Source organism: Cucumis sativus, chromosome 1 (assembly GCF_000004075.3).
Source record: "Cucumis sativus cultivar 9930 chromosome 1, Cucumber_9930_V3, whole genome shotgun sequence".
Lineage (NCBI taxonomy): Eukaryota > Viridiplantae > Streptophyta > Magnoliopsida > Cucurbitales > Cucurbitaceae > Cucumis > Cucumis sativus.
The window spans coordinates 11,049,676-11,072,587 of record NC_026655.2 but is presented as its reverse complement, the minus strand read 5'-3'; the positions used below and the strand labels follow the sequence as shown (position 1 = coordinate 11,072,587).

At 33.4% G+C, this 22,912-nt stretch overlaps 3 protein-coding genes and 1 long non-coding RNA gene across 4 annotated transcripts; 3 read left to right on the top strand and 1 right to left on the bottom strand.

Annotated features, from left to right (window-relative positions):
- Positions 1 to 931: 931 nt before the first annotated feature.
- Positions 932 to 2,167, top strand: LOC116401718. The gene is made up of 2 exons (XR_004214053.1): positions 932 to 1,615; positions 1,750 to 2,167. It is a non-coding gene; the product is annotated as an uncharacterized LOC116401718 (long non-coding RNA).
- Positions 2,168 to 7,887: 5,720 nt separating this feature from the next.
- On the top strand, positions 7,888 to 8,772 carry LOC105434473. Its single transcript, XM_031880186.1, has one exon. The coding sequence runs from the start codon at positions 7,975 to 7,977 to the stop codon at positions 8,674 to 8,676; it is 702 nt and encodes a 233-aa protein (XP_031736046.1). The 5' UTR covers positions 7,888 to 7,974; the 3' UTR covers positions 8,677 to 8,772.
- A 1,928-nt stretch (positions 8,773 to 10,700) lies between these two features.
- LOC101214791 (two-pore potassium channel 1) lies at positions 10,701 to 13,516 on the top strand. The gene is made up of 3 exons (XM_004139554.3): positions 10,701 to 11,243; positions 11,330 to 12,992; positions 13,137 to 13,516. The coding sequence occupies exons 2-3, from the start codon at positions 12,109 to 12,111 to the stop codon at positions 13,279 to 13,281; spliced, it is 1,029 nt and encodes a 342-aa protein (XP_004139602.1). The 5' UTR covers positions 10,701 to 11,243; positions 11,330 to 12,108; the 3' UTR covers positions 13,282 to 13,516.
- Positions 13,517 to 20,203: 6,687 nt separating this feature from the next.
- On the bottom strand, positions 20,204 to 22,644 carry LOC101213183 (pentatricopeptide repeat-containing protein At4g16390, chloroplastic). Its single transcript, XM_004139468.3, has one exon. It carries the CDS (start codon positions 22,521 to 22,523, stop codon positions 20,409 to 20,411), a length of 2,115 nt encoding a protein of 704 aa, XP_004139516.1. The 5' UTR covers positions 22,524 to 22,644; the 3' UTR covers positions 20,204 to 20,408.
- Positions 22,645 to 22,912: the final 268 nt, after the last annotated feature.

Genomic DNA, 22,912 nt, shown 5'->3' with positions numbered 1-22,912 from the left:
TTATAGCATCGTGTTATAAAAGAAGTGAATTATGGTGATACGAAAATACGTTAGTGATCATAGTTGCTCAATGATTGTTCATTATTCTGATAAGCATGCATCTTTAGAATTGTTAGTCAATGTATGATTGATTATTTGAGGTATAGTTATTATCATTCAACACCAAAAGATATCATCCACCATATGCGTATGAATTATGGAGTTTCTGTTAGTTATTATAAGGCTTGGAGAGTAAAAGAATCTGTTATAAAGTTTACTGATATACCTATTATGAAGTATACTTATTGTATGATGTACGCACTTACTATTTAGTGCATCTATTAAATTGATTGTTCTATTTTGTTCCCTTTTTGTAGGTTCATTTACTGCATATGAAATATTGTTTATGGTTATTGCATCATCAATAGAAGGTTGAAGATATTGTAGACCAAATATAGTAGTTGATTTGAATATCAAGAAGGCGCCCAAATGAACCCTTCCTAAACATTTGCACTTGCTCTTCAGACAACTTTTTGACAATCGACTCTATTATTGTCAACTTTGAATAGTAATGAACTTTGTTTGTAAGGTTCCCTTCAGAATTAAGCTGTTTAAGTAAATTGAAAATGATCCGTTCAATCAAGTATATCACCAAACCATAACAAGCATACCAATGATACATAAAATGTATAATGTTTAGTTTATCAAGTGCATTTAACTTATTGAGTGTATCAACAAAATATTAAGCGTACCAAACTAATAATACGTACTAGTGAAGTTTAGCAAATGACTAAGTATATTAAAACTATCAAGTGTATCACCAAACTATCACTACAACAAATATCTCTTTTAATAACGTCAAACCATAACAATTTTTATAACATGCTATAAAAAGTAAGGAAAAAAAGCGGGAAAAAATCTAATTCTTTTTTTAGGGTTTTCCGCATTGCACTTGCCCCCGCTTGTTTTCATTTTTGTTAACGCTTCAAATACCTCTCTTCGATTTCATTTCCATTCGTTCACGCCCCACGCTCAATTCCATCCTCTCTTCAATTCCATCTCTCCCCACATTCACTCTTTGATTTTGTTCGTTCACGCTCATTCATTCTCATCTCGTCTCAAACCTCTCTTCGATTTCGTTCACGCCCAAGGGAAGAAAAAATCCTCTCTTGCTGGTTGGTGTATTAGAAACTGATATGGGTTGTTTCCATCTTCAAACTTTAGGACAAATAATTGATCTTCCTTCACTAACCTTCGGACACTAAAAACAAACATTATAGAGAGTGATAGTGAGAGCAATCCAAATGGTGGAGATAGAGGCTGATCTATGTCCCATGATTTTATTCTCTGTCTCAGATTATGTTTGAGGGAATTTTGGGGTGTTTTACCCAAAAGCGGTTGTGGGTTTTACAATATTAGTTGCTAGAGAAAGTGCTAGTGGTCAGCAGCAAAGGATAAACTCTTGTTGTGGTTATTATGAACAATAGTGGTGGTGGTGGTGAGGTGAGGATGGAAGTAGGACTGTAGTTTTAGGTGAAATGGCAAGTGGAATGATGGGGATGAATAAATCACCTTTAACGATGTTACAGTGAGGGGCTAGAACTTCAGGCTCTGATCTTTAAATTTATGATGGCAGGTCAGCCTCTTCCACTTGAACTTCTGTTGATTTCACCACCTATTTTCCCAACATTTCGACTGTTCGATCCATCTTCATTCCTTTCTCTTTTCTGTTTTTCAATCTAAATGTTTTTATGTTGGTTAATTGAGCAGAAGATTCTCTAAAACGTGAGTCTAGGAGCAAGGTTCGCCATGCTGACATCCAAGCTTCCAAGGTTTGTGTTATTTGCTTCTTAAGCTTTACTTTAATATGAAGTTCTTGCCATTCCATGTCATTTTCACTTCTCCTGTTGGTTGTAGCCAACATTATTCATACCCTCTTGGGCCCAAGACCTATGTTGAAGATGTTACTTGATGCTCAAGGAGGTTTTTTCTTTTTTTTTTTACCCCTTTTCTTTTAATTGTTGGATGACAATATGAATCTGTTTTTGTATTTCCGTCGCAAGTGACAATATTTTGTCACTGTTTAATTGTTTCAAGTAGAGTCCAATGATTTCCCATCTTCTGAAACTTTCAAACGAATATGGTTATGTTAATTTTGTTTGCTCTACTCCGAGTTAGTTGCTGACTACTCTCTATGGATTCAACAACTTGAAATTTATGAGTGCATTTCTCATAGGTTCTTCCATCATCCCACCAGTAATCTTACTTCGACCCCCTTGTTTTACGGTGCTACAAAAGTATTTTATAACATTTTCCAATGTTATTAAAACGCTATTGAAACATTTTGATAGTGCTTTTTCAATGTTATTAAAATAGCCATTGAAACGTTTTGATAACGCTCTTCGAACGCAATAAAAAACGCTATAAAATATCTTTTATAGCATTTTTCCAATTGTATTGAAAACTCTATTGAAACATTTTGATAACGATTTTTTCAACGCAATAAAAAATACTATTCAATTCTCAATAGCTTTTTTTTTTATGTTATAAAAAGCATTTATAGCATCATATATGTGCTATCAATAGAGACATATTATGACATTTTACACCGCGTTGTTAAAACGCTATGGAAAGTCTTGGACTTTCAATAACATTCGCTATGACAACATTTTGAAAACACTATCGAAAATCAACAATAATGTTATTTTGATGCTATCATAACTGATATTTCTTGTAGTATACAAGCATATCAACAATACATAAAGTGTATCATGTTTAGTGCATCAAGCGTATTTAACTGATTGAGTGTATCAACAAAATATCAAGCTTATCAAACTAAAAATACGTATGAGTGAAGTTAAGTATTAAATCTATGAAGTGTATCACCAAACCATAACAAACTTATCAACAATATATAAAAGTATATCATGCTTAGTGCATCATGTGTATTTAACTAATTGAGTGCATCAACAAAATATCAAGTGTATCAACAATTTAACAAGTGTATCGAGTATTTAACTTATTGAGTGTATCAACAAAATATCAAGTGTATCGACAATTTAACAAGTGTATCAACATCATATCAAGTGTTTTAAACTAATAATATGTGTATGAGCAGTTTATCAGTGAAACAAATCGAGTGTATCAACAATCTCTTTCTTGGACGATGATCCTTACAGTAATTACCTCTTTCTTGGACGATGATCCTTTCTTTTTTTCTTTTCTTTTTTCTTTTTCTACTTTTTGAACTTTCACCCTTTTCAAACTTCTTATTTCTTTTCATCGTTTTATCTTTCTCAATCTTTCCCCTTATTTGTTTGTATTCGATAAAAAATAAAACATTTCAATTTCAAAAAGTTGTTTGTATTCAACAACAATATAAAATACTAAAAAAAGAAATTAAATAATGATTTCCGTTAAGTGAATAAAAGTGTATAGAATTGTATGAGTTAGAAAAAGAAATCAAATAATGGTTTGAGTGAAGTGAATAAAAGTGTGTAGAAGTGTCTGAGTTAGAAAAATAAATCAAACAATTGTCTCCGTGAAATACCTTGTCATTTCGTGTATCAAGAAAATGGTCTTTGTGAAGTTTTTCGTTCAAAATTTGTTCGATCGGGTGGTTTTCGTCGTGTTCTAAATTTCGCGAAGATGAAACAACGTGAAGGGAAAAAGAAATGCGTGAAATGTGGGAAGATGAATGGTAGTTGGTAATTTTGTATATTTAAAATATGGGTTGGGCTTTCGGTTTGCTATTTTTGCAAAAGTATAAATTCACTACAACAAAACCTATCTACTATGACAGTTACATATATCCCAAATTGGAAAGATAAAAGAAAAAACCGTCACAAAAGATCAAAATTCGCGCTTTTGGCGGGAAAAGATGAAATTTTTCGGATTCGAAGAATTAACTGTCATAAATCTATGACAGTTTTTAAATGTCAGCCCTCTGCACCATGACACTGAGCTCCGTTGGGCTATTTTGAGAGATTTTGATATTTTTTTTGGAATTTTTTAAGACCTTTTGGATATTTTTATGTTCAAGAAATTAATTAAGGTTAAAATATGAATGTTTTAGGACAAGAAAGAATTCCCATGACCAAGACTATACAAGTATTGTTAGTAGCACCATATTTTAAATCATTATTTATGAAACATGCTTGATCAGTAACACCATGTTTTAAATCATTATTTATGAAACATGCTTTCTAGCTCTACAAGCAATAGCTTGTTAGTAATACCATGATTTCCAAAGTATTTGCTAGACAAGATTTCAAGCTTACAAGTAAAATATTTTGTTCACATGATCTCAAGTTCTTATACAAGCCATGTTATTGATAAATGTTTACTAAAATGATATTGTCAAAACTATGTTATGATTTCATGATTCAAGGAAATATCTTAAATACATTCAATGAAGTATTTCATGTTTTCAAATGTTTTTGTGATATGTCTGAATATTCCATGAGACCTATTGTATACATGTGGTTAACTTCATACTGATGGTATGGTTGATGAACTTATTTTTAACTATGGGTCATCAAGAAAGGTATACTGTTATGCCTTAAAGGAGGAGGGTTAGCTACCCATCGACTGTTCCCGGACGAAAGAGTAAATACTGCTCGTGACTATGAAGGTTTGTCTTCGAAATGCTAATGCAAATATTTCAAGTTTCACGATCACAACTATTTACTGATAAATGTATATTTAAGCTACAGTTTTATTACTTAAACGTTTATGGAAACATGTTTTATAAAATTGCTGCTCACTAAGTCTTTTGACTTACCCTTTCAAAAACATTTTCCCACTTTCTAGGTGCAAATTGTGGATATCCACATGTTGAACATATTGCTGCCAAGGCAACTTAGTTTTTAGTCATAAAAGGAATTGGTTTACTTTAAAATATTAATGTTGTTATTCAAGAGTTTATACTTTTACGTTTGATATACTCTTCACTTGGTTTCAATAAAAAGAATTTCAAATGGGTCACACTACAGTTTTAAGTATTTTAAGTTAAAAGACTTTTGTTGTTGAATGTTTCACGTTTTCATGTCATGTGTCAATCGAGGTTGTTCCGAAGGCGAACGACTTCAGTTGGCATCACGCCACATCTCGGGACAAGCAAGCATGTGCTAGTGGTAGGGTGTGACATGAACGATGGTGCTGGAGCGTCTACGAACATATGTGCGTGGAGCGAATTGGGTCTTAAATACTTTCGTGCGTGGTCGTTCGATGACTAACAATGCATGGTGGAACGTCTGTGCGTGGTACAACGTCAATCTTGTGAGATCATTCGACGACCGGCCATCTGGAGCTTGGGTGGTGGAGGGAAGATTCGCACAATGTTGAGAGAAATTGGGGTTGAGGAAATCGGGGTTCAACGACCGAGGGTGATTCAAGAAGTCTTGCGTGTGATAGATGGGAGAAATGGGGGTTACGAGGGAAATTTTTCAAATGCTATCATCTTTTTTCTATGTTGGGATCATGCAGTTCCACCTATTTTAAATATGTCCATATATAAAAAAGAAACATACTAACAATGTGTTACTCTTTGAATATATTTAAACTCATACCAAAAACAAATATTTGTAAGTTCATAATTTTGGTGTTTGTGACTATGCGCAAATGATTAGTCAACATGACATTCAAATTACATTCATAATCAGATATTGGTGCTAAGTGCATTCCCTAACATATTGTAAAACAACTTTGTAGTGCGACCTTCCTGAACGGTGCTACTCATGAATAATACTCAATGGTTTAATTGATGAACCTTCCAAAGCTTTCATTAACCAATAAGAGTTAGATAAATCAAATCATGTGGAATATTTACACGTGATTTATTAAATAATGGATCATTCTCACTAACATTCACTGAATGTATAGGATCCAAAAAATTTATATAAGAAGTACGGGCACTATATAATAAACACACTAAAAATGTTAAAAACAAATCTAGACATTTTACTGATACTTCAATAACATTCACTACATTCGTAACAATAAATATATGAATTTAAAATTTGTATAATAAAGAAAAAAAAATAATGAATAAGTAAAAGTTTTGATCACCGACTTTGTTGCATTTGTTTTTTAAAAATTGTTAGATAACAAATGAGGACTAGAAAAATAAGTTAAAAAATTATCTTTCTTTTAGGAAAGAAAATTATTGATATTTGGAATAAAAACTATTTCGAAAAAAAAATTGTATGATACAAGATTCGAACTCACAACCAGAAAGGCATAACTACTGCATAAGAAGTAGAATTTAGGCAAAATGAAATGAAATTTAATATATACCGTAATCTAACACTTCAAAGTTAATAATGTGTTTCTTGACCCCTTAATAAATTCGTGATTCAGTATATGTATACACTGAATTTATCAATCACATGAACTTGTGGGGCCTACTAGTTTAAGTTCAATTAAATTCAATGTATTCCAAAATTAGGTTATTCCTATAATTATTGTCTTGTTAAACATTGGAAAAGAGTTAGAAGTTAGATGTGTCTTAAGTTAGGGGTTTTATCAAAACAAAAACCACTAAGAACAAAAATTAATTAATTAAATTTCTTTAATGAAATTTAAATATTTTATCAATTTTATTATTTTTGACCATTTTTGTTTAAAAGCTAACAAAATTTAAACTTAATTATAATATGGTTCAACTAATGTAAAACATATATTTTTAATCGAAACGTTAAAGGTTTGAATCTTCTATCATGTATATATCAAACTCAAAACCAAAAAAATAAAAACTCAATAACTAATACTGTGATGTATATGATTTATACGTTCAAATGATTGAAAATAATATTTAGATACTTGCTGATTATTATGCATCTCATTCAATTATTCAATTATAGTTAATTTTCACTCAACAAACTTTTTATTTCTTTAATATTTTTCTGTTTTTTGTTTTTTATTTCTTTCTATCACTCCCTATTATTAACTGAGATATCCATTAGTTAATAGTTAAAGTTGTCAAATCCTATATTAGTCAATCATTGATAGATGTAACTCGTTTGTATCATAAAAATTATAATTAATTTATCATAACAATAAATTAGAACATGTTAAAAAAAAAAAAACTTAATATGAATAACAAATCAATTCATGAAACAAATTACAAGAAGTTATATTATCAATGTATCACTGACATACCATTTTTTAGATATACATAAGTACTGAGATATATGTATCAATTACCAGTGTAGAAATGGTCTATCAATGATAATAAACATAAGAATGATGTAGCAGCGATAGACATAAATAATAGTTTATCAATAAAAAAAAATGTTGTAGACGTATTAATGCTCTATCAATAACATATTTAAAAAAATTTCTTTAGGAATATACACAAAAGGAAAAAAAAAATGTGGCCAATAAGTGTTAAGCATACTTAATTAAGTGATTGAATGTAATGGTCTATCGATGATAAATAGAAAAAAAAAATGTTTAAGATAGGTGGTAAAGATTTGTTAAAACTATTTAGCGTGATAGAAAGTCTATATATTTATAATGATTGAGACGTTTATTGTTATATATTTATAATATTTTTGAGGCTCAAACCAAATGAGGAAAAAGGAAAATAAAGAAAATAAAATTCAAATTGTAACCCCAAAAAAACCCTAATTTCAGTAAGCCCTAAATTCAATTTATTTACAAATCCACGTGTCAGCTTGGCCTTTTTTCGCATGGCTTAATTTCATTAGGCAAAACCCAGAAGGTTCGAGCCCTTGTCTCTCTCTCTTTTTGTCTCCATCCTCTCATATTTTTCCCATTCCCCAAAATACCATTTTGCCCTCCTGTATGTCCCATATGTCATTTTGGTAATTTCGAGTCATGAAATCAACTCCTCAAACATGGGCATGGGGAAGTGCTTTAATAAGGACCACTATATAAGGAACAGAATATGTGTAGCTCTACAAAATTAAAACCAAACCCCCACACCCAAAAACCTCTCATTTTCGTTTTTGTGATTAATTCCATTTCAATATGGAACAACACTTAAGTGAAAGCAGCTTGAATCTGAATAATTATGATGTTATATTTAGATCAACATCATCATCCAAGAATTGCAGCAGCAAAGTTGAGTGGTTGAAAAGGATGGTGAAGCTGACTGTGTTTTGTTTGCTTTTAGGGCTGTTTTTTTCTCTCTTCTCTCTATTTCCTCATTCCTTTAGTGTCTATTTTTCAACTTTCCTCTTCTCCATTCTAACCCATGCTGTGGAAAGAAAATACATGTTCTTGATTTGTAATATTGGAATTCTTTTTCTTCTTGCCACTTCCTCTGTTTCTTCTTCTTCCTCTTCCTCTTCTTTTGGGAATTATTGTCCATTTCCCCATTCCCGTCATAATCATCATCACAACTTATTTGAACATGATGTTGTGGCCGCTGTTGCCACTGATGAAGAATCTGATTCTGATCACACCCAAGAAGAAGAAGAAGAAAAGGAAGAAGGAATATGTAGAGGTGAATTATTAGAAGAAGAATTAGAAGAAGATGAAGGGTGTTTTACAGATGAGGTTGAAGAAGAAGAAGAAGAAGAAGAAGAAGATCAAAAAGAAGGAAAAAGGAGAGAATTAGAGATAGTGGTGAGCACAGAAGAATTGAACAAGAAAATTGAAGAGTTTATTAGAAAAATGAAGGAGGAAATGAGAATTGAAGCAGCTCAAACTCACCTCATTGCTGTGTAATTTAATTAAGTTAAATGATTGCCTAATTAATCAATAATAATATTGATATTAATATTAATATTTTTATGGTCTAATAAACCTTTTTCTTTTATATATACAGTTTTATTTTACTTCTTTTCAAAGTTCAACTATGTTTAAATATGAAATCAAAACTCTCTCCTTATTATTCAACTATACAAATTTAGATTCATTTTCTTTTACTCATAAAAACAAACCATTCATGTTATTTATTTTTTAAAATTGTAGTGTAATAGTGATGGAACTTTTTATCCTCACAAAATAGAGTTTTTAAGTTATGAAGAACTCAGTTCGAATACAACATTTTTTGTTCAAATATTTTCTACCCAATTGTTACGTAATAGAAAATAAAAAATGAATCTCTACCGTTAAATTTTCAAGCAAAAGGTTATCATGCCTATTTACAAATAACGTGCACATGATATTTGTTTGAATCATACCTGTTTTCTTCATTTCAATTTGACTCCTTCAAAGAAAATTTGTTCTTTCATTTGTGATCTTTTCCTTCAATTCTCACTCCTCAATTTTATTTTTCATTTGTATTTAAATTTGTTCTTACAAAAAATATAAAAAAAATGTATATGTGCTATCACAAATTTTTGGTCTATAAACATAATAAGAAAATTTCGATGAAAATGTTTTGATACAAACTTCAACTTCAAAGTGGTAATAAATCCTAAACCTTGAAAATATAACGACTACAAGAAAAAGATCATCTCTTTTGATAGTCTACAACATAGTCAAGAAAAAGGTCGTATGTAAAAAGTATACATGTCAATGATTTATACGTCCTCAAGAAATATGTTATATGCTACATATCAAAGAGCGAAATAATAGAATACATATGATCTTTTTATGCCACTTTTACCTTCTTGTCCACAATTTGATCTAACTTTTTTTCAACTATATAGTTTTTGACATTTTGTATCAACTTTGTCAAAAGATAGTCATTTTTAACATATATTTGGGAATAAAATTTTAAGAACCAACCTGCCTAACTTAATTTTTTTTTTTTTTTGGTTTTGATCCATGAATCGTAATTAATAAAAAGCTGTTGAAGAAGCTAAGTTGGATTATTATTTAGATTTACATAATTCTTCATCTATTTGACTAATTTTCTTTTAAGACAATTAGCAACCCTTGTGAATTAGTTGAGAGAAACAAAGGAAAGGTAAGAAGTAAATGCGATTTTACCATAATAGAGAGAGAAGAGAGAAATTTTATTATTTGAAAACTTTAATTAAAGTGTATCATATTGTGGGTTGACAAACATCCCCAATAATACAACAATTTTAGTTATATATATGTAATTTCATTCATTTTAAAACACAAAATCATTACCACAACAAATACAACATTTTGGAAACTAAAGCAATATTTCACTATCACATCTAAAATATTTTGACTACTTTGTTGTATAATGTTATGTTACAAAACCTATTACAATTTGTTGAGAAATCAATTTAATAACATTGATTCAGCCTAAATATTTTATTTGATTACCCACCTCAAGTTTTATTCATGTAGATAACTTTTGAAATTATGTATATAAAATGAACCTTTTCTAATATAAAGAAATAAACTAAAATACTTATATTACTTATGAAATTTTGCTACAGGGACTTCCGTCATTTTTTGCAATAACATTTTTGAATGGCATGTGTTAGTTGAAGTATGAATGTTATTGAAATAGTAATTAATGTTTGAACTAATATAGCTTTTTAAAAAATACATTTCATCTACATTACAATTTTTACTCGCATCTTATGATTATATAAGATTTGGATAAACACATATTTAAAGAGGAAATATATTGAAATGTGAGAAAAGACTAAATATAAGCAAGGTTTTCTGACTACTTTATTAGTTCAGGAAAAAGGTGAAACCTAAGAAGTTATTTTAAAACCTCATTCGTTAGATCTCTACTGTTGCAAAAACATGAGCAACTTTACTAGGAGGTGCTATTTGATACCGGTCACAAATTAAAGTTACAAGAAAAACAACTTTAATCACTAGGAAAAAGCTAGCCACAATCTTTTCCATTACCTGAAGAATTGTACTTAAGGATTGTACTTTAAACAGAGAATCAATAAAAGGGTGGAAAAGCAGTAGTGAACCCAAAGACAATTACAACACAAATTACTATGATTTTCTTTCTCCCTTCATCCTCATCATCATTCATCCGACAATTTCTTTTCCCAATTTGTCTTCTTCCACTTCGTTCAATCTCCTAAACCATAAAATCGACCTCTCAAATCCCATCCTGTGGCTCCAAATCCGCCCCTTTCTTTTTCCTTCTTTTCTTACCTGTTTTTGTGGATCCAAATAATGTGCATTCTCTTCATCTTTCTCTTTAATGGGACCCCTTTTACCACTTCCCATCATTATCGACTAATTTATTCCTTACTCTCACCTCCAGCGACAAATTTCAATTCTATACCCGAATTCTGTAACGACCCCATGTAATGCAATCATGGGTTTTGGTGGAAGATTAGTGTTCTTGGCTTTCATCCTTTTGAAGTGATTGTTCATGCAGCGGATTGATTCGTGTAAGTTTCTGGTGCTTTGTGCAAGTAGGAATAGTTTGTTGTTGTATAAGGGGCTTGGCTTTATTATTACGACATGTCGTTTTCAGGTAATGGGTTGCGGGAAAAATGGTGGCTTGTTAATGGCGAGTGGTAAGGATTTTGGCAGGTGGATGTCAGAGATTGAATGTTGGATTCCATGGCAATTTCTCATACATCCCTTTTCTTGACTCTTAATTTGTTCTTTCTATATAAAGAAAGACAACTTTCTGGTCTAAATTGTAGATGTACTTATGCCTTATGATGGACTTTGTTATTTAATAATCACTCTTAAAACTCTTCTCTTATCTCTATTTATTGAACAGGTTAAACAATGTTTATAATTGATTTCTTATGAACTTTCTCTAATTGCCTGGGGAAAATCATTAAGCTAAATAGGGAATTACTGTTAATGTGCCTAAACAAAATCATCAGGCCTTTCGATTATCCTTTCGTTTATTCCAGCATTTGATGATAAAATGTGAGGATGGCTGTTGCTTGCTGCATAGTACTGGTTTCGGCATCATGTTATTTCCAAAAACACTAATTCTTTAACGGTAATACTAATGATATGGGAGAGCTCTTGAAATTGATTTGGAGGTAATAATTTCGATCTTTCAATTGATAATTAGGCTTTGAAAATTGAAGGCATTGTTCTATGTAATGTGCCTGAGGAAGGGTGTGTTTGGCCAGCTTCTGCCTGTGGATTAGTATCATGTGATCGATTCTTTTTGTTGGCAAATTGGTATCTATGTTAACGACCTCATAACGGTTGCTTGCCAAAAATTAATATCCTCTGAGTTAAAAATCGACGTTTGAACCTGGTTAGAAGAGCTTTATTGATTTTCTGATGGACTCTGATGATTTTGAGCAATCCTTGCTTCCTAAGCTATCTGATTCTGATAAGAAGAATTCTCTCCTGAGAAGGAAATCTAACCGACATGGTAGTTTTTCACATTCAGTAGAAAATAACAATCAACCACAAAATTACGATGTAGTGTCTCATCAACGTATTGCTGTTTCACAAGTTAGTTTTAGGAAAGTATTTGTTCTTCTGGCGACTTATTTGGGAGGAGGCACATTTTGTTTTTTCCTTGTTCGGGATCAGATCACTGGAAAGAAAACAAATGGGGTTGTCGATTCCATTTACTTTTGTGTTGTGACAATGACCACCGTTGGGTATGGTGATCTTGTTCCTGATAGCATGGTTGCAAAACTACTTGCATGTGTTTATGTCTTCACTGGAATGACTCTTGGTGGGATGATTCTTAGCAAGGCAGCGGATTACATAGTCGAAAAGCAGGAAATTCTTCTGGTTAAGGCCATGTGCATGAGGAAAAAGATCAGCTCCAGTGAGATCCTTCAGGAATCTGAGGCTAACAAATTGAAATACAAATTCATTATGACTGGAATCCTCCTTTGGGCTCTTATCGTTGTTGGAATCCTTTTCTTGACTGTGGTTGAGAACCTAGAGTTCACAGATGCCTTTTATTGTGTCTGTTCCACAATCACGACTCTCGGCTATGGGGATCAGAGCTTCTCTACTACAGCCGGTCGTGTTTTTGCTGTCATTTGGATAATGAGCGGTACCATCTGCTTAGCACAGTTTTTTCTGTACCTTGCAGAATTATACACAGAAAGGAGACAAGAATCACTGGTTAATTGGGTTCTCAGCCGAAGCCTCACATATTCGGATCTTGAAGAAGCAGACCTTGATCATGATAAAGTAGTCAGGTCAGCCTGATTTACCTTCATATTTCTTTTATCCTTGGTTGCACTTGATTTATTTCCCATTACCCATGTCTTAATAATGACTAATTCTATTTTGATTCCATTCTTGCATGTATCATGGGGCTTATTGGCAATCTGCTTTATCAGTGCTGCAGAATTTGTTATATATAAACTGAAGGAAATGGGGAAGATCAATCAGGAAGACGTTTCTCCCATACTTGACACTTTTAAGAAGCTTGACATTGATCAATCAGGATGTCTAACAGAAGCTGATATAGTAGTAATCTCATAGCCGTTGTCTTAATAACGCCCAACTGGTATGCTGAATCAAATGGAGATGGGGAGGGAGTGAAGAGGTGCAACAAGCATCAACGAAAGGATTAAAAAATAAAGCTTTTCATACAAGCATTCATAAAATACGTTCTTCATTTGTAAAGATCATATAATTACAATGTTTATGTGATAAACAATATGTGTTCATTTAGAAATATCATTCATGAAATCATTCACAAACAAACATTCATTTATACGAATCACTCACTACAACACTTAGCCTCAACACTCAACCAACTTTTCAATACTCCAAAATCTCCTCTAAACAACTAAGTAAAGCATTCAACACTTTTCGCCATTTTCTTTCGGCCTTCAGTCTTATTTATAGTGACCTTTCACATCTCCAGTTACTTTCACACTTTACACATGTCACCTTACTGTTCTGTCTCACTATGCAGCCAACTCAAACTCAACACGTAGCCAAATGTCAGTTGCGATTGACATTTCCCTTGAGATGCCAACCTTATCTCCTTAGAAAGCTAGACTTCTTTAAATCGTCTACCTCTCGTCTCGGGAAGCAACAAACATTTATTTTCCCCAAGAGCCGTCTAGTCACCTCAACAGAACACCTACCTCATCCCCACAGTCTTAGGCATAGGTACTTCTCTCTGCATTACTACCCAATCACCTAGATCTTATCATTAAACGCAAGCTTCTTATTCGCTAGCAACCTCAACATGTTACCTACTTCACGCGATGGCTCTTAGACTCAAATACTTTTCTTCGCATCACCCTTTCTCCAATCGCATCATTTTTTGCAGAATGCCTCTTTCTATACTTAGTCAAAATAGCCTATCTTAACGGAGTTCCTCTTCAATAGAACTCCATCCTGAATCAGGGCCTCATAGCTGGCGACAAAGGAGAATGGACGAAGTTTTCGATGGAGACTTGGTTGTTGGCAAACTCTGAAGGTCTGGTAGCGATTACGGAGGACAATAGCGGCGAGGCAGAAACAAGAGTCTTTTTTTTTTAAAAAAAATAGGACTTTTAGGATTTTAATGTCATTTCTACTTTGATACTAACATAAAGTTGAGAGTTAAGTTATTTATCCTTATTAATAAATATCGCAAAATTGGTCTTCTTAAATAGGAGAAAGACCTTTTACAAATAAGGAGAAAATAAAAGCAATAAAAGATAAATATTTGAACAATAATAAGTATATACAAATATAGAAATTCCAAAACGATGGTACTTGGGCACTGCTATTTCTGATATGTCTATAGACTCACTACTACAAAAAGAGTCTTTCTTGACGATTGTTATTTTTCTTTCTTGACGTTTTTTGAAATAGTGGTTTTAAAGATAAAACGTCAAGAATTTTTATGAAAAGGTGGAGGTAGGCCAATTTTCAGATTTCTTGACGATTATTAAGTTAAGTTAATATCCATACAAAACTCCAAATTTATCGAGGCAGATACTATAAATTTCATTTTCATGGTTACCTTTTAAGTGACCATTGATTCCAAATATCGTTACTGAACTTACCTATTAGGATTCAAACAAAATATTTGAAGAATTACATTCAATTTACAAACCATTTTTTGCATTGAGCATCCATGTGTTATTCCACTGAACTAACTCATCGGTAGTTTGAATATACAAAATGAACAAGCAGAAACTTTGAGTGTATGTTTTTTAAATTTGATCGTGAGAAATAATCTGTTATTGGTACTTATAGTGGTTTTCGCCATTTTCAGGTCTTCCCGCAACATAATCTAGAATCCCTTCACCAGCTCTCATACCATGAATCTCGGTTCCGACTTGGAAACCACCTCCAAAGGCGTTCATTACCACTAAGAGTACAGCTGTGGAGGCAAAGAGAGGCCAAAAGAAAGCTAGAATACTTAGAAATCGAGGAGCTGCATATACAAACAATGACAGAACAACTGAAACTGCTGCTACAACAGTTAGTTGGTCTTTGTGTTGGAGAACCTTTGCATGAATGTCCATGGAGAAGGAGAAGGAGAATGAGAGAAATATATAGAGAAAAAGGAACTTGCTATGAGTGACAATGGTTTCTCTGAGTTTTGTGGTACGATGGTATTTATAAGTACAAAAAAGTTGAACTGCTGATGAGTTTCAAAAGTTCTAAGACTTTGCTTGATTGATCAGCTTCTTATTTTCATTGTTTCGAAAATACAGGAATACCCTTGTAGTAGATACTTTGGTGGGGGGGGAGTTGAAAGAGGAAGAGGGGTTAATGAGTCATTTAAGACAGGAAGCAAATGGAAACTTGGGGACAAGGAATGCTTGCTCAGATTGTTGTCCGTTTGCTTGATCACTCGGTTACTTTGTCCCTTTACACATTTGATCACTTTTTTTTGTTTCTGTTATGGATTGCAGGGTATTAATTCTTTTCTTTTTCTTTTTCTTTTTCTAATCCTTTTTCTCAATCAAAGAACAACTTTTAGAATAATAAAATAATATGATTATTCTGCTTTTGAATTATGAAATTAAAGCTTATGTCAAACAAGGTTTGGTATTTAATAATAATGGGGTTTATGTTGTTGATGCTAAGCTTGTATTATATATATTCTCGCTTTTCTCGTCGGTGGAGATTGATTTTGTTAATTGATTAATTAAATGTATATATAAGATTTCTATGCCCAAGGATCTCGTGAGGAATTATTCTTAAGGTAAAAGAAAAGTTCAAGAAAGATTATTCCAATGGAATGTGATTTAAATTGTTTTGGGTAATTGATTAAGTTACCGGTTTAGTTTAGTTTACGAACTCGTAGAATCATCGTTTGAATTTGAAATATCGACGTTTTCGATTTTATTTCAAACAAGTACTTTAATTATCTATTTGTTCCATTCAATTTGTTTCCAACTTTATTAATATCGGAGGTGTATATTTTTTGAATTCATGAACTTAATACAACTTTCATATTTCCATCAACTTTTTATTAGGACAAGTTTGTAAAAATTACAAAACCATAATGGATTTGGGTCTTAGGAAACAATTGAAAGTTGGAGACCTCACTAGAGATAATTAAAAATTAACACGGGGTATCAAAATTTTAATTTAGTTAATTGATATTATTATAAGGGAACATTATTTTATATTATCTAGAAGTGGTTTTTATTTTTTCTAAATTTTAGGCTTAAATTATCTTTTGGTTTCAAAATTTTCAATTAATGAATTTAAAGGAAATGAGCTTAATTGTACGATGACTATGTTGAAACTTATGTCCTAAAATTCATAGTTTGTAATCATATTTTACTCAATAAAAGTCATTGTTTTGAAATTGAATACTATAATCTTAAATCCAATAAACTAAATCTCAAGGTTATTTTTTAGTAAACTTAAACTTTATGTGGAGACTACATAAACGTGGATCAAGTTCGAGTATATAGCTTAAATAGTCTATAGTATATGAATAAAGGTTGAACGTCTTATTTAGAGAAACTATGATGCAGTCCACTTTATAGTTAGTACAAACGAGGTGATCCTGAATTGTTCATGTAGATACATGAAAGTAGGGGCATCCTATGTAAAATATTTACATAAGACTGAAGTATGAAATAGTTACTTTTACGTTATAACCTCGTTTACTATTTAAAACTAATTATCTTAATTATTGATGACCTAGGTAACTTAATTTTAATTATGAGTTAACTATGAACTTTTGTTCACACGAGATTATCCTTAGATCTGCATAAGTAAGGATAGCTCTTTAGTGTTGGCCTAATATGCCTCCCATTTTAGGGGTAAAACTGGGTGGATAGTTTGGGACATAGGGTGCAAGATGAAGTTCATTCTTGACCTCATTAGAGTCAGTAGATAGGTTATTCCCTTATGCATTGTATCCAGGTCCTGAACAAGGGGTCTCACCCTCTCATTGGCTCGAGAGGGATTTGGTTTATAGGTTGGACTTTAAATCAATGGTTCAATAGTGGATCAGTGGAACTTAAGGAGCAAGATGTAATCCCGAGGATAAAACGGTAATTTGACACAGTCGAGGTTACGAACAACCGAAGGATTAACTTACCGATCATGGTTATATCAAATGGACACAAATATATCTATAGTGAGGGAAGTGCAACTACAGGACTTTAGTGGAATGACCCGTTAGTTAACAAATGTTGATTAGTTTGGTCTAAAAGAGTTTAGCCAGTTAATCTCGGATCGTTGGATCTCATGATATGTAGGTCCACTAGTTTTCCCTGATAGCTCATATGGAATAAAACTTAAAACAATAGGATGGAATGAGTCAATTTATTTGATTTAGATGATGAGAGAGAAATCGATAAGTATATATGATATAGTCATCGGTTATCAGTTTAAGAAATAGAACTTTATGTTTAAATATAATTTAAATATAAAAAATATGAATATGGATTCATACTCTCCCCATACCCTATCTCCTCCAACAAAATATGACTTAATATGTAGGTACAATTTTTCATACATATGCAATTTTATAGTTATTTCAATAAATGCTCACAATTTAGTAGATTCTTCAAAACTCTTTATACATTTAACAAATTCACAAGTTTGTTATTAAATGCTCACAATTTAGTAGATTCTTCAAAACTCCTTATACATTTAACAAATTCACAAATTTCTGCATTGTCAATAAAAAGGTGAAAGAAATCGTTTTAATATAGCCAATTATTGTTTTTAAGAATGATAAACCCCACCTTATTATTTCATTACAGATTTAACAAAATCTTCGTAGCAGAGCGCATTTTAAATATTTTAAAAGTTCAATAGACATTTGTAAGGTTTATGGAGTAGAATAAAGTAAGATACCAAAGTTTAGAGACCAAAATAGGATTTTAGCCTAATATTAGTAGAGACCGAAATCGACCATTAAATATCTCTAATTTCAAACGAATTTGAATGGGTTATAGTGCATCGTACGCGAGGTGAAGGTTTAAATCTCTTCTCGTTTTGAATAGTATATTCTAAAAGATAATTTTTTTAGAGGGAAGGGAAAAACAAAACCTCCCTGAAAAAAGAACAAAATTGAGTTTTCGAACCTAACAAAGAGAGTTTTGTATTAGTACGTATTTCTCTTCATTGTTTTCTTGTTGTGCTTGCAGTTTGCCTTCGTAAGATCATTCAATGGAAAACTCTCATAAACGAAGCTGGTATAAATTCAGCATCCGTAGGTATAAAGCACAAACACTTGAATTTTGTACTTGATCTCCATCATCTCTGTAACCTATACAGTTATTCAAAAATCTTCTTCCTCCGAGATTGCAGACAACGTTGGCCGCCAATTTTTACACCCTTTACGGGGGCCTGTGTAGCTCAACAATCTATGTCGATATTGCAACTTCTTTGCATTCGACAACAGCAACTTAAACTGTTCCTTAGTAACCACAATCTTCACTTTCTTTGCTCCTGCTTCGTCCGAGTAGACTATCTTCAAGGAAGCTAGAAGATTCTCGAGCTCTTTCAAGCATGGAACAACATTTCGAACCTCACAAACTTGGAGGCTAGTTTTGGTTGAAGATTTAAAGTCCTTCAGAAGAGGGTCGTTACCACATTCGGTAGCAGAACAGACAATAGTTGTAGCTAACTCCGTGGCTTTTTTAAGCCCTCTAAGCTTTTTCTGCGGGGACCGAACAGAAGGCAGGACAATGCAGTTTCCCATTTGTTAATGAATGGTTAAGAAATGAATATCTTGTGAACATATATAGCTTGTGAGTTTGAGATGATCTACCATTGTAAAGCATCAGAACGTGCCAAGCATTACACTGCTTCTCCATGACCTGTTGGAATATAATATACACAGCCAACGACTGAAAATTAAAGATAAGAAATTAAAATATAGTACCATGTTATGTGCATTACCAAAGAGTTCATACTGGAAAATTAAAATACTAAAGGATCAAAGTCAATGACTTTGACATTTTGTTTTAGAAATGCTGAATACATCCTTGCATTAACAAAGTCGGCAAAAATAAAAGAAAAACAGAAGAGATTAGACGTCTCTTGAGGCTTACAAGGAATGACTCGCAGAGGTCAAGTACGTTGTATTGACTTGGCATTTCTTTTTTCCTAAAAAGAAAGTGATATTCCTCTGAGTTCTTTGAAGACTTTGATAAAAATATTTGACAATTTAGAAGTCAATCCATTGCTCCTCTGAAACTAACACCATACCACTTATTAGGAAGGAGCCTGAGTCTGAATGAACCATTCTAGTTCCAACATAGGCTCCTCGTAGTTTCCATGAGTTCAGAATCCAATTTGTTTCTCATATGGTACAGGCAACAACACTCCAGTTAAAAGGGGGGAAAGACAGACCAAATAAGGAAACTTAAAGAAAACTAAGAAATTAGAAAGTCTCTGGATTTGTTACCTCAACAGCAGGTTTTCGAGAGTCGATCTCAGCAGCAATAACAACCTAGTCCCATGGACAGATGTATTACGCACCTTCCAGCTTGGTCCCCAGAACAACAAAACTCTTGCTGACACTTGCGAGTTAGTCTTCTCCCCCTCTTCTGCCTTTTATCCAGCCAGTTTTCTACATCTTCTTTCATCTTGACATGTCCAAGGCAAAACCCAACATCAAGTAGGACTCTGAGAGCCTAATTCATCAATGTTTTCAACTCTACAAGAGACCAGGATTCTTCTAATTCTAAAGAGTATCTAAGTCACACTCTGGTAACAAAAATAATCTAATTTTCCTCTCCATTCCACTCGTTAGTTTTTCTCTACTCTCAAGAAACAAATTTTATCATCGTAGCATGTTTGAACATGATCGTTCACCTTAGCTTCTCTATCACCTCCCTTTAGCAGCATAATAATGAAACTCCAGTATGCTTGTCAGATCTACTAATAAACAAAACTAATCTTGCACATATTCGAAAGGGTGTTTGTTGAGAGAGTTAACCAAGTGCGAAATATACCACAAAGAAATTAGCAGTAAGCAAAAAAACAGTGATTAAAGATTGATATGACATTCCAATGAATTATAATACGATGAAAGAACAAAGATAGCAGAACTCTTCATTGCATCCTTTACCATAAAGCTGTCTTTCAAGAAAGATATGGCCGTTTAAAAGAAAGGGGAGAAAAGGGTTTAAATGAAAGATATCACAACAGATATTATTGGACCTTTCAGGTACAACCTATGCTGCAACCAATTCAGGGGAACTTCTAGACTCCAACCATGATTTTGCTGCCACTTTAGTTGTCAAAAACCATCCGACCTTTTCTGGAGCCTCATGGAATGGAGCATTTAATTCCTTTAAATGTGATTCAAAGACGCTTGCCAAACCCTTATCTGAATACTTGTGTTTTCCATGTCCAGTATTTATTCCAAGTAATGGTGGAAGTTCCTCCCCAGATTCAAGTACCTTTGTTAAGTCCTTTATCCAAACGTGTAATGCAGTGAGAGCAGCCCCAAGAGAAAGACCCTTAAGATAAAGAGACCACTGAGTTGGAGACCTGGACTGCAAATCTTTATATATCTGAAGTGTAAGCCCCAAATCCAGTAGTTCACATGCCTTATCCAAAAGATCTAAATTTACACAGAGATCAATTAAGCAATTGCAGTAAGCTTTTCTCACATCAGCACTGACAACACTAAAGAGTTCTGAGGCTTCAGTTCTGAAATTTCCTTCCTTGTCTTGCTCCCCTAGCAAGAGTTCAACCACAAACCCGAGTTTTGGATTAGCTCTCACAACACAATCAATCAGCTTACCAAGTTCCCCTTTTGGTGTCTGGGTAATCACATTGAGAAGGCAGCCACAGAATCGATCGTCTGGAGTTAATCCTAACTCTATCAATTGATTGAATGTCCTCACTACATCATCAACACGTTTAGCTTTCCCATAGCACTGGATTAGTGATGTTAAGACAAAGATATTAGGGTCAAAACCAGCTTCCACCATATCGTTCAACATTTCTTCAGCCTCTGATACTTTTCCACCGCAGGAATATATGGTGATCATGGAAGAAAATGTCCAACTGTCAGGTGAGCAAGTGCCAGAACTCTTCATATCTTGAAAAATTTCAACAGCCTCATTAACATAGCCAACATCAGCACACATAGCTAAAAGCGTATTGTAGAGAATTACGTTTAACTGCAGTCCCTTTTCCTTCATCTCCTTGTAAACAATGAGAGCATCCTCACCATACCTGGCTCTTCCATAGGCACGTAAAAGAGAAGCATAAGTTGCCCAACTTGGTGAAAATCCATTTTTAATCATCTCTTTGTAAATGGTTTTGATCTGCCAAGGTCTTTTAGCCCTACCCATAGCATCCAACAAGCAGTTATATATAACCAAGTTTGGCTTGATGCCTATAGCCTTCATTTCTTCATAAACATTCAAGCACCCATCATAGTTCCCAGCCACTCCATGAATTTTGATCATTGTCGAGAATGTCGCAGGATCAATTCGCCAGTTTTCCGTTCTTGCACGGTCATACAAACTGAAAGCCATGTCAACATTACCAGCACGTCCATAGGCATCAATCATCGTAGAGTAAGTAACATCATCAGGATTACAGTCAAAACTTGGCATCTTCTCAAACCACTCAACAGCCTTACTTGGTAAAGAACACAACCTAGCACAACTAATAATTGTAGAAAATGTCACATTATCAGGCTTAACTCCTCTGTTAATCATTTCTTCGAACAGTTTCTCTGCACCCTCCATATCTCTGCACTTCCTAAACACCTTCAGTGTCACGTTATAAAAAATTGTCTGTTTACTTGATTTCAGCATATCCTGGAAGTAGCGAAGAGCAAGCAACGCAGTTTGGGAATTTGACATGTTATTCAGCACTAAAATAGCGTCCCGTTCTAAAATGTTATTACCTATCACCTTCAAGACATCAGCAACATCTACCTCACATGGATTAGAAGAGTCTAAAGACTCCGATACTCTAATAAGAGAAGCATATCTTGCTTCGTACGACTGCTTCCGAAGTTTGGAAGCTCTGGGGCTTCTAGGATTGACCCAAACGGAGCTGTTCGAGGAGGAACCGGATTTCGAATCTGGGTATTTGGAGATTTCATCAGCAGAGGGAATTGTATTTTGGGTATCTTGAGGAGCGTGTTCCTGTAGCGAGACATTGGTAATTTGGAGGAACGGTTTTGAGTGACGAGGAATGGGACTGAGCTTGAAAAGAGGAGAGGAGTTGGACAGAGTTGTTTTACGTTGAGGAGTGAGAGAATTGGAAAGGAAATGGTGTTCGGTAAAGAAGGTGGGCGGCGAATAGCAGAGCTGGAACGCCATTCCGGCGACTGTGTGACCCTTTCCGGCTTGCACTTCTGGGCTTCCGGTTGAATGGCTCGTCCCCGCCTTATCGGCTGCAGGCCTTTACATTAAAATATCCCATTTCAAATTGATTGGTCTTTTTGTGCGAAAAATATAACTTTTCTTTTTTACGTTTTTTTAAAAAGCAAGAATTCTATGAGGATACCAACTTAAGTGTTCCATAAATGATTGGCTAAACATGATAACAAATCTCTCATATAACTTCATCTTCTCAAATAAAAGAATAACCTATATTCAACGACATCTCAACATTCTCTCGTACAGTACTCCAAAGAATTAACACTTACATGAGCAACTAATGGATGTCTTCTGGTTGCATCTTTTAGCAAAAGCTAAATACCAAGCAA

What these genes read in the sequence shown, in the direction of transcription:
- LOC101213183 (XM_004139468.3), bottom strand. Translation starts at nt 22,523, where the DNA reads ATGGCGTTCCAGCTCTGCTATTCGCCGCCCACCTTCTTTACCGAACAC.
- LOC105434473 (XM_031880186.1), top strand. Translation starts at nt 7,975, where the DNA reads ATGGAACAACACTTAAGTGAAAGCAGCTTGAATCTGAATAATTATGAT.
- LOC101214791 (XM_004139554.3), top strand. Translation starts at nt 12,109, where the DNA reads ATGGACTCTGATGATTTTGAGCAATCCTTGCTTCCTAAGCTATCTGAT. An exon ending in GATCATGATAAAGTAGTCAG is followed by an intron (nt 12,993 to 13,136) that starts GTCAGCCTGATT and finishes CTGCTTTATCAG; the next exon opens with TGCTGCAGAATTTGTTATAT.